The following is a 12,096-nucleotide window of genomic DNA, read 5'->3' on the forward strand; positions in this document are numbered from 1 at the left end:
TAAATGCCACAGCAAGATCATTATCATTAGTAGCTCTCTTCCTTTTCCGGGTACTTGAACTACTAGACCGTCAAGCAACAGAGGGAGAACTAGTCTCCGCCTCATCTTCATCTTCATTAATGTGCTCAGGCTCATTCATCATCTCAGTAAGAGTTGCAGCTCCTACTCCGGTTGCTCGGTCTTTCCCAAAAATAACATTCAATCTGTCATACAATGGAAACGATTTTCCTAGCCAGCCTTCTGCTTCTTTGTTAACCTGCAATGCGAAAACAAATCACACTATCCATAAAATACAAACAATCTTATTTTGTTCCCTTCAACCTGTCTTGATATAATCAAGCATCCATTAATTTAATTAAGCTGTTATAATGAATGGGGCTAAAGGATATGGTTTGGTAGACACAATCATACTATTAAATTGTATGTAAAGGAACATGTTAAGTAATCAAATATGTAAAGTTAAATTCTAGTATTATGTTAGAGAATTACCTTTACATAGGATTGCCATACTTCAGTGTTATCAACCTCAATACACTTTCGTACATCATTCCATGCAAAACCAGTTTTATTAACCATGTCATAAACTATTGCATAATATTTTTTCCACCTCCTCATTTTGGACTCAATATGTGGAACTGCCTTTATATTGGCATTAGGACATTTCAAATTAATAGTTGTTTCAAACTGAGCCATTGTTCCAGGTTTGAAACAACCGTTATCACTTCGCAAATTCTTAACAACTGCCTCCTCAAGTATGGAGAGCAATGCATCTTCTTCATGTTGTTTCCAAACCCTTCTACTTCTTTTTGGTTGACTACTTTGTTCACTTTCCATTCCTACAATTACATACACAACATGTGGAACTGCCTTTATATTGGCATTAGGACATATAATCAATAATGCATATAATTAATAGTAAGTGATAAAAACCATAAGCAAATCATCACACTTTTTAAATAAATACATAACCAGGTCGCACTTTGTTCGAATAAAGTATCATAACCGAATACATAAGAAATCACTATTTGTTCAAATAACAAACCATAACCAAATCACAACATGCATATGTAAAAAAATTTAATCAAATCACACTTGTGCACGCCGCTCATTGTACATATTCATAGCCAAAGTGTTTCTCCATGCAGTCCATTCTTGTGTAGGTTGAACACTGTCAATCATATCTTCATCATCATCACTACTTTCAGATTCGTCCAAGTTTAGGATTTCATTTTCTATTGGATCAGCTGACATATGCCTTCTAATAAGATTATGTAATAGGCAGCAGGCTGTCATAATCCTAAATTGTGTTTTAATTGGGAAAAATGATGGACCTCTTAAGATGCTCCAACGCATCTTAAGTAGTACAAAACATCTCTCAATGACATTTCTAGCTTGAGCATGTTTCATATTGAAATACTCCTCATGATTAATCGGGAGTCTTCTATTTCTCCACTCCGAGAGATGGTAACGCACTCCCTTATACGGTGCAAGGTATCCTGGACCATTTGTGTACCCATCATCCACAAGGTAGTAACACCCTAACACACACAAAAATGTATATTACTATATATAAGAAAAATGAGGATTCAAATTACTAATATAAACAAATAATCTATTGTTACTTATCGCATCTCGGAGTACTCTAGAATCAGATGCCGACCTTTCCCAACCTGGGTACACAAATATAAAATTCATGTCCACATTACAAACTCCCAAAATATTGGTCGCAATCTCTCCCTTCCTTGATCGGTATCTTGGTTTATCTCGCTCAGGGACATGAACGTTAATGTAAGTCCCATCCAATGCCCCAAGCAATTCTAAAAAAAATCATTAACATTAGTATGCTCAATATATTTAATTACATTAATTTTAGAAGTAATTTTTATAAAATATGAAGAATGCCTCAAACCAACTCCATTTAGGATCTGGGTAGGCATTAGGAATGGGTTCTGGCACTTTCAAAAGTTTACCTTGTAGCCTTAACACTCCATGTAGAATGGAATTGAAATACCTACTTATGGTCTCCCTTGATCGACAAAACCTACTCCCAATTGTACGATTCTTGACATGATGTGCAAGTATATGCAAAAACATGCAAACTTGTTCTTCCATTGTCACTACACCATCCAATTTTACTTTACCGTGGTCACGAAGCATTTGACATAAATAATGGAACGTTCTTCTAACCATTCTAAATTGGTTCACACACTGAACATCATCATATCCTATTATGCTATCTAAATAGGTTGACCCTACCATTCTCCTAACAAATGTGCGATTTCTAAGTGCAAGTTGCCAATTTCGCCTTCTAGCTGAATTATGATTCTTGATGAACCACATCATCAACCAAGTCACAATATTCAAGTACCACACGTTAACAATGAAGCATGCCACAATCTTTCTTTTATCCATGTCTAGTGAAAATATAAAATAACATTATTAGATAGTGGCAAAAAATTAAGTAACTGGAGCATGAATGCATAATAACACTGAAAACGGAATGAAGCATGTTAATAAGTCGTACCAAAAAATGTCATAGGCAGATAATAAATCCTACAAACTGTTGCGGTGATCATAAGGAAAAATTACAATGAAATCAGAAAGATGTCTTGACATTCATCAGTCAAGGAAGCATGTTACAAATCGAATTCAAAAACACACACTCTAAGGTAATTACTTTACAAACAGGAATAAATGCCAATCAACAATTCAACAACCCTAGTTCGAAATTTTTCACACACACACACACACACACATGAATAAGGATTTCGTGCCCCACGGTATAATATCCGTGTCCAATCTAGCAAACCCAGGGAGCCCTAAGCAGCTTGCCTATTCTTTTCGCACACCTTTGAATGAAATAAGTTGCGCACACTGCCCTTGGTTTTCTCTTGCATTTCAAGCGCGCGCGCACACACACACACTCACAGACAGAGAGACAGAGTGAGAGAGAGAGAGAGAGAGAGACACACACACACACACACACATAGAGACACAGACACAGACACACACACAAATATATATATATATAAAGTAAATTTCACATAAAAATTTAAAAAATTTGGAACGAGATTTGTAGTTCAGGTGTGGTTAAGAGTTGTCACCGTCGTACCCAAGGTCAATTTTCCGTATGGTTGCGTTGCGGCTGCGAGACAATGAGTGAAACGGGAGGTGCTCCAGAGACAAAGTTTTGTTTAGGTAAGTGAACCTGCACACTCCCACTCTACCCAATCATTAAAATTGTAAGTTCAACACCAACAACAAACCCTAAATTCGACCCCAATAGCAAACCCTAAAATTCAAAAATTCTAATTAAAACACAAAATTACATAATCAATTGCATAATTAGAGAGAAAATAATAACTAGATTCAATCAATTGAAAGAAAATTGCAAGAAGGGGAAGAATAGAGGGAGGGGCAGAATCCTAGAAGAAGAAATCTGAAAAGACGAACTGTGATTCAAACGAAGAAGAAGAAGTTGAGAAGACGAACCTGGGATGAGAGGAAGAGAGAGCACCTGAAGAGGAAGAGAGAGCGCCTGGAGAGGAAGAGAGGGCGCGGAAGACTGGTCTTTCAGAGAGCCCGACTAAATTATACCGTGCATTTGCACGGTATTAGTAAGCGGGTAAGCGTTGTGTAAAAAAGGTGGGCCCAGATTATTTAATCCGGTGCCTATTTAATCCAAACGGTCACCAAACACAGTACACCGTATTATTAGTCCTATCCGGTGCCTTATACGGTGTGCCAAACAGGGCCATAATGTATGAAATGTAAAACCTTTGAGAAAAATTAAATGACTAAGAGGGCAATTTTGGTTTGAAGGGATATTAAAAAAAAAGTTTATTGCCACTTAGTATTACGTTCTAGTGGTAGTTCTCTTCACTTATAAGTGAGATGACTTAGGTTCGATTCTCGCCAAATGCGGATTTGAACCACATTATTGTTAGCCCATTGTGAGGCTAAACCAACCCTCTCTCCCCAATGTAGATAAAATTGTTTGTTAAAAAAAAAGTTCATTGCCTCCCCCTAGGGCGGCAATTATGTATGCTTCAATTAACTATGATAACTGTCATCAATGGCTAAGCTTAGTGAGGGTGATGAGTGGCAGCCGCCCCTCCCATCGTCAGAAAACACGATTAGGAGCGTTGGTTCAGCCCCTCCGCTAACGCTGAAAATGAGAATTCCCGCTTTGGTGATTTGGTTTCTGCAGCAGAGTTGGGTTTTTTTATTTTATTTTATTTTTTTAAGATTTTGGAGAACGAAATTGGAAAAATAAGAAGTTGTAAAGCGGCGGAACTTGCGAAGAGATGGCAGCTTATCAGGTTGATATTCCCTATACCAAGCGGTGACAACTGAAGAAAATTAAAGCCAACATAAAACTCGCTGCGCCGATTCATCTCCACCATAAATTTGATGCTCATCATATTTCATATCTTATGCAAACACACAATTTGATTCATGCATGTGCGATAGGCAATAACATCAATTGATATAGGATAAGAATGATTAAAACTATAAAATTAAAAAAAAATCCCAAATTATTGACCATGGACAAGTTGAGCAGTAGAATGAAGAGGTCGTCGGTGGTGGCTTGCTTTGACGGCAAGAGTTGGATGGATGCCTTTGCTTCTAGCGACGATGGTGGAGGTTATTGGCATTGGGGTCGCCAGAGAAGGAAGGAATTGGGTGGGGTGTAGTCAGGGGCGACAGAGAAAATGTGATATTTGAAGTGTTTGGTTGCTAGAATAGTAGATCTATTGTTGTTTGGTTAGAGAGTTAAGAATGACAGTTGTCGTAATTTTATTAGGCCACAAAATATAATGAGTAAAATTGGTTCTGAGGTATTGTCCTTTCCCCCGCCTCTTTTAAGACCCCACCATATTTATCTTAACCTCTCACATTATCTATAAACATTATATTACTTTTTTAAAAATAATGTAAATATTGTTTAATGCTTATTTTACGATAAAAGAAATTCATTCAAATCCATCTAGGCACCTAGTTATTAGGCCTCAGTCCTTTGTTTGACTAGTGCCTAACGTTTTTTAGAATCTAATCCTAGCCAATTTGAGCTTCTTATATTGGCTTTAATATTATCGCTTACAACCGCTTTGGTGGAGATACTATTTTCTGCTATGAATGTTGACTCAAAACTTTGCACTCTCTAATATGAAAGCAATCGCGTTGATTGAACTTTGCACTCTTATAAATTTTGTTCTTCCCCTCGACAAATTATGACTTCATCACTATCTGTCATCATGTTATTTTCTCAGTAGACATGCACTAATTCGTACTCGAGTACGTCTTTGCCTTGTAGAGTATAATATAACTAGCATTCCCGTCTGCCGTTCTTTAGTCATTGCACACGTCAATGTTCAACTTTAATGCCTGGACGTTTTGTCACTGTTGAACTTTAAGCCAAAAAAATCTTACGATCCAGTTTCCTTAACAAACCCAAAACCAATGAAAACCTCAACCGCATCGTTTGATTTTTTAGCAGATAAAAAGCGGCTAGTAGTACCTGGTGGTTGAATTAGTGCTGCTAAAATAGACGCATATTAGAGGGAAATGGAATGTCTGCATTTTAAATTTCTAAATTAAGACAACGGACAAAAGAGGGTAACACAATGCTTTTCTTTTTCTGCCTAACTTATGAGTTTGACAACATGTGGCACTGCACAATGAAACGACCCAAACGCGACATAAATACGGGATATAAATCGTACACGATTGAAATACAATTGACATTTTTTTATGAATAGTACGTGGTGGTTGTATCATGTTAGTTCATACCATTTGAGCAACTTCTATGACATTTTTCTTGATGTTGGCGGCTTGAGTTATAAGGTAAAGTTGGAGGTTTTGCGTGTGGTTGGAGATGATGGTCTGATGGGGGTAGTGGTGACCATTGGTGGAACCTATGTTCCATGACCTTATACTGATTTTGGAGAAAAGTAAGCCCTAATTAATTTAACAGATTTTTAACTAGGGTACTTCTTGGATACTTGTTAACAAATGAAACATTGTCAATAGGTTGGGTACATGTTGGAATGTTTAAAAACGTTGAGACCAACCACTTAGTACAACAATCTATTGGTATTCCTCTTCATTTTGAGTGAGATGTCTTAGGTTCGGTTCTTGCCAATGGCGAATTTGAACCACATTATTGCTAGCTCATTGTGAGGCTAAGTCCACCACCTCCCCGTTAATGTAGATAGTATCGTTTAAAAAAAAAGACACAAAAAAGGTTGAAGAGTTTTGAATACTCAATCCTTATTATTTTTATTTCATTTTATGTGTAGATAAATTTGTTAGTAACACGAAATAAATGAGTCAATCTAAATACGAGTCATTGCTACTATCCAAAAGTCAGCCTTCGTGCCTTACCATAGCCGGCGTCCTTGATCTTTTCCATTGATTTTATCATTCAAATTCGTTGTTGACTGAAATCATGTTACAAGACTTGAATCACAAAACAACAACCCACCATGAAAAGTTGTAGTAACATGAAAGATCAAACAAAGAAAACATAGTAGTTTATTTTAATTTAATTTGACAACCACCTCTACTCCGCTACTAGTCTAAAGGGAAGAGACAAACTAAGTAGATGCCAAGAAAGGCAGTAGACAAAACACCAATGGCAAATTTGCCATGGAGGGATTCATGGAGCATATCCTTCCTTACTAACAACAAGGATGATTTTATTTTATTTCTTTTTGTCCAAGATGGGAATTGATCAAATATTGTGGTCCATAAATCATTAATTTGGAAAAGAAATGGAAAATTATGGCACATAAATGAAAGCATTGTAGCACATTGTATTGGAGTAACAGTGACTGATGAGGAACGGTCGGTTATGTATGGTTCATTGTATTTTGTTTAACCTTTGATTTGGAATAGTTGAGAGAGGCAAAGTACACAAAACAATCCAACTCTCTAAAGTCTAGACTAACAGATGCAAGAGGAGCATTGTACGGTTAGGAGGGATTTGTCTCAAGATTACACACAACTATCATCTAACCTATGTTTGGCTTCTTGCTATTGCGGATACGAGGGAGGCTGGTATGCCGGTGGAGCAACATTCGAGTAATTATATGGGACGTAGTTGGTCTGGCCGCCACCATAAGCACCACTGCTTCCAAACCCGGCAGAACCCATGCTGTCCCCAGGGAGGGAGTAGTGTTGAGGAAGAGCAGCGGGGCTTTGAGCAGAGGGTGCACCATATGAGGATCCATACGATGGTGCCGTTGGACCATCGAACACACTTTGGCTCGGGTAACTGTAAGGACCAGAATATCTTGTTGCGGGGCTATGTTGTGGAAGAGGATTTGGGTTCCTCCTGGTAAAGGAGGGGTATGAATTGGAAAACTTGGCTGCTTTGGCAGGGCGGAATGAAGACTGTCCAACCCCTCGGCCGCCACCCCCACCCCCACCGTAGGCTCGCTTATTATTATGGGGCTTGCTGGAAGATGCTGAGCTCTTCTTCTTTTCTGTCTTGCCTTTCTCCAGATGAGTAGCCCGCTTTCTTAAGCTCTCAAGAGAAAACTCTGATTCAAGCTTGTGGTCTTCTACACATTTGATGATTGCTTTGATGGAATTCAACTCCATTGTGCTCGACTCCTCCTGTAAGATGGACTTCGATTAATAAATCTCCCTCAAGTGTGCAGATTACAGAGTGGAAAACAAAACTACATCGGGAAACTAAAGACAAAAGGAAAGTTACACATACAGTTGCAGCCACACTATTATTGCCGTTCTTCAATATGGTCGTAGCATTCTTTCTGGAGTTTCTGAGATACGATTTGAGCAGAGAAACAGGAGGAAAACTCTCAGTCAAACCAGACTCAGAAGCAAAATATACGGCCTCTATCTCCTTGCCATTCTTCACAAATTCATCAATGACATCTGTAAAAATCAGAATTTTTTTCACCAAATATACACAAGAAGGGAATACTGCCAAGTTGTGAATCTAGGAAATCAGATATTGATGCTGCACCGAAGAGAGAAAAGCCAATGAAAGAAGGATCCTCTCAAAATACACAAATGAGTGTAGCAAACACTTAACCAAGCCACAATCACATTCGTTTCAGAAAATGGGCAACTGACAGATGTACATTGGAATTAACATTTTCATGCCTCAAATGGAAACACAAACATATTTCTAGTATTTAACTTTAAGCAAATGTATGAAGGCTACCAAATTATAGTCGTGAAACTTAACACCTAATACACATCAAATATCTTCTACTGTGCAGCAATTTCTGAAAGATGTAAACTCTCCATAAAAATTTAGTATGTTAACTATCCCAGCTGCAGCTCAAATTCTAAACAAAATAACGTACAAGTGGTAAAAGTTTTTTGCTTTAACACATGCTAAGGATACCCTGATATTAAAATACTTCATAAAGGTTAAGAACCTAAATACCATTGATAACAAATACACAATACATTAGCCAAAAGAAGTGCTGATTTTCTAAATTACAATGCAAATTCAGATTTCATTTTGTGACAAAGCAACAGTGAGACTGAAATCAGTCCTACTGGCTTAATAAGTGTCTACATTAACTTGATTTTGGCTTTGCTAGGCTCAAAATTTTTTTAAAACCCGAAGCACATGCCCACTAAATCACTTATGGGATCTGGTTCGATTGGTTATGCCTCGTTATGCAGGCAGAAAGACCATTCGAAATACAAGTTTCTCAACAAGTGGTAGCATAAGTTTCTTTGGAACTGTCACAATGTATGTACCAGGGTTCTATCCCTATCATATATGTATATATTCGTGAGCAATTGAAAGTTCTATAACAAGAAGTTACCATAAAGAACATGGTTTGTAAAACCATTTGAGTTTTGATTAAACAAAACCATACCTCCCATTTTTTCTCCGAATTCTAAAGCCCCTGCGAGCTTTGCCATATCCCTCCTCGCTGCGTGCTCCATTACCAACTTCCGAAAGAACTCCTCACCGAACTTCTCTTTCAATCGAAACCCAACGAGCATTTGCACAAACATCACCGCCTCCGCAGCCCCCAACGTACAGCCACCACCGTTTGAATCTCCACCCATATGCGCCTTCCACGTATCTACAATCCCCGTCGCTCTCTCCAACATGCTCCTGGAAAACTCCGGCCCTTTTGGGCCGGCTTTACCCTCCGGAAACAGAGCTTGAACTAACAGCCCGCACGCCCACCGCTTATCGGTAACCCCCAATTTCTTGGCTTTAGAATCCAAAAACTCTTCCAATGCATCAAGCACCAATCTTGGCGGGTCCACCGCCTCCGCAATTGCCTGCACAATCTCCGCCCTGAGCGATATAGACTCCTTCCGCTTCGAAACGATGAACTTCACCAACCCCTGCGAGTCCATTTTCCTGCAAAACGATTTCAGGGTCTCCGGCAAATCCAAATCCCCGGATGCTTTCTTCTCCACCTCTGCCAAGGCCGCGGATTTCTGCTCCTCGATTCTGGCGGCGGCGGAGGACCCCCGCTCCGGGATGGAAGCCTCCCGGTGGTCGAGAGAGTGTGAGTTTTCGCGGGTACGGGATTCGAGGGATTGGATTTTGGATTCGAGGGAATGGGATTTCTCGGAGATGGATTTCTGGAGGGAATCGAAGTGGTCGGAGAGGGTTGTGAAAAGCTTGGTGGAGGTGGAGAGTATCGCCTTCTGCTCGTCTAGGTCGCCAAAGAACTTCTGGACTCTGTCCGTTGTGACCATCAGTTCGGTCCCCATTGGCGTGAATGTGGTGATGAAACGACGCTGTTTTGAAGTCACTGAATTGGGGATTTTCCGTAAACGAAAACCCTAAACCCTATTTTCAGAAGACGAAGAAGAAGAAAGATCAGTCTCTCTGTAATATTTTCCAGTTCTGTACCTTCTGCTGGTGAAAGCGGATTTTCTTTTATTCCAGTTTATGGGGAAAACGGTGCCGTTTACGTGAGGAACCCGTACTGAATGCGCAACTCTATCTGCGGAACCCCCATGCCCCTTTTGTTTCTCTTTTGGTCCAATACCAATATTTAGTTCCACAAGTGATTAATATAAATTATCAAATTTGATTTGTACACACTTAACCATAACACTAGTAGTTTATCATCTTATACACGTAACACAAGTTACGTGGTGCACTATTTCACGTGTTATAATTTAAATAGAATAATAACGTTACGTGACTGTGTTCTGAATACATCGAAAAACTGCTCACTTACTGCGTGTAAACTTATGATGTAAGTGTAGACAATAAGGCTTTTCACATATAAAACTTTAGCAAGTCACCCTTCATACTTTGCGATGGGAAAATGATTGTTGCAACTAAGAATCGTTTAAAACATAAAAAGCGAATAGTTAAGGGTTTTTTTTTTTTTTGTTTTTTTGTTTTTTTTTTTTCTGTTCTTCAATTGAGCCCTTGTAGTGTTTTTTCATTTTATAAATCTTATAATTGTTAGGGTGTTTTTTTCTCTAATTTACTATAGACGACACCAAAATAATGTAGGAACTTGGAGAAATCTTGTGCTAAGATACATCCAGACCTCATGAACTGATGAACATTACTGCATATGTGTACATGGCAACAAAGAACTACACAAACAAGTTCATTTCTACTCTTAAATCATCGATTCGTTCTTCGAAAAGATCTTCGAAGGATCTGCGAAACGCATGGAGAAGGAGCGAGATACGTCACCGGGTTCATCCCATTCTGCACATCCTCCGTGATCAAAATTCTGAGAGTACGTGTAAGGATCATATGACACCTGAACAGGTGATGGAGAGTCAAAAATCTTCCTCTTTTCTTTCTTCAACTTCACCCACAAAACTTTCCACCTCAACTTATTGCCGTTTGATCTGCTTGCAGTGTGATCATCGTCTTGTAATCTAGTGTGATCGATCTCGTCGTAGTACATCCGCCCGCCCAATCGGATGGTTCTGCTGCCTGAGCTGCACCAGTATTTTCTCACATCCATTGCAGCAACCTGCAATACAAGGTACCGTGTTTTGAAAGTTGACCTAATTGATGAGAGTGCATGTGCGCATATATATATATATATATATATATATATATAAAGCGGTAGTTGGCTGGCTATTTGCGACTCAAATGGTCCAACCTGGATGGCTAAGAGAAAAGCTCATAGCTCAGTTAGCTTAGAAGTACAGGACTAAAAGCTTCATCTAGAAGAATAATGTGATTAACATGTGTTTATTAAATTGTAATCCGGATTAGGTGATCCTAAACATCCTATTGTGTCACGTGATGCATGTGACGAAATTGAAGGGTGCATGCAAGTCTATTATACTTAAATAAAACTGGATCATACTATATAAATAAGGGGTGTTTTTGGGTTACGTGGAAAGGTACGAAATCCTGAACCTAGAATACCTTCACCGTTAGAAAAGGGGGTTAAGAGTTGCATCGGCCTGCGTCACGATATAAACTTATCTACAATGGCATACCACTACAATGGTCACCTAATTTGGATTACGTGGACCCTAATCATTTAATAAAAGTTTAAACATGATAGTGCGTGATTAGCTTAAAAGTCACCAATGACATCCTCTTTGCACGAAAGCCCCTTCTCGTATCAGTTTCTTTCTACAAATAAGTCTCTTTATAATAAATTTACCTCGCCAAACCTGAAGTTTTTGGTGCATATAAGTATTTTTGTTGGAACGTTGATATATAACTAATGGAATGCTTAGAGTAGCCCAATTTCCCAATAAAATGATCTTGTTAGTATCAGTATAAATGACCTCTCCCTCATGTTCAGCTATAGCAGTAACTCTAGAATCTAAAGCCACTTGGCGTTCCACTCTAGTTCCAACAATGTACTTTTTAGACCAAGAAAACGAAACCGCTTAACATTGCATATTAGGACTCATTAAAGCCCGATTCACATCATTATGCTCGATAAAAGGAATTAGGTAAGCTCCAATAGAAAAATATAGAAAATCCTTTCTTCGCAACATCGTCCACGCAAGGAAGATAACGTGGACTAATCTACACCCTACAGAGACGTATGAGAAGGTAGCGCACACGTTCAGTGAGGAATCAATGAAACATGCAGCCACATGAGGAATCCCACTGGAAATTGGTAAAACAAAATC

At 38.8% G+C, this 12,096-nt stretch overlaps 2 protein-coding genes across 2 annotated transcripts; both read right to left on the minus strand.

The window, feature by feature from the left end:
• Positions 1–3,540, minus strand: LOC137729458 (uncharacterized). Its single transcript, XM_068468417.2, has 3 exons — positions 3,493–3,540; positions 490–836; positions 1–256 (listed from the first exon to the last, which is right to left on the minus strand). Exons 2-3 carry the CDS (start codon positions 832–834, stop codon positions 71–73), a joined length of 531 nt encoding a protein of 176 aa, XP_068324518.1. The 5' UTR covers positions 835–836; positions 3,493–3,540; the 3' UTR covers positions 1–70.
• A 3,254-nt stretch (positions 3,541–6,794) lies between these two features.
• On the minus strand, positions 6,795–10,013 carry LOC137747607 (FRIGIDA-like protein 4a). The gene is made up of 3 exons (XM_068487749.2): positions 8,871–10,013; positions 7,730–7,905; positions 6,795–7,623 (listed from the first exon to the last, which is right to left on the minus strand). Exons 1-3 carry the CDS (start codon positions 9,727–9,729, stop codon positions 7,039–7,041), a joined length of 1,620 nt encoding a protein of 539 aa, XP_068343850.1. The 5' UTR covers positions 9,730–10,013; the 3' UTR covers positions 6,795–7,038.
• Between the last annotated feature and the right edge of the window lie 2,083 nt (positions 10,014–12,096).

This window comes from Pyrus communis, chromosome 15 (genome assembly GCF_041283825.1).
Source record: "Pyrus communis isolate YQ-2024b chromosome 15, ASM4128382v1, whole genome shotgun sequence".
Lineage (NCBI taxonomy): Eukaryota > Viridiplantae > Streptophyta > Magnoliopsida > Rosales > Rosaceae > Pyrus > Pyrus communis.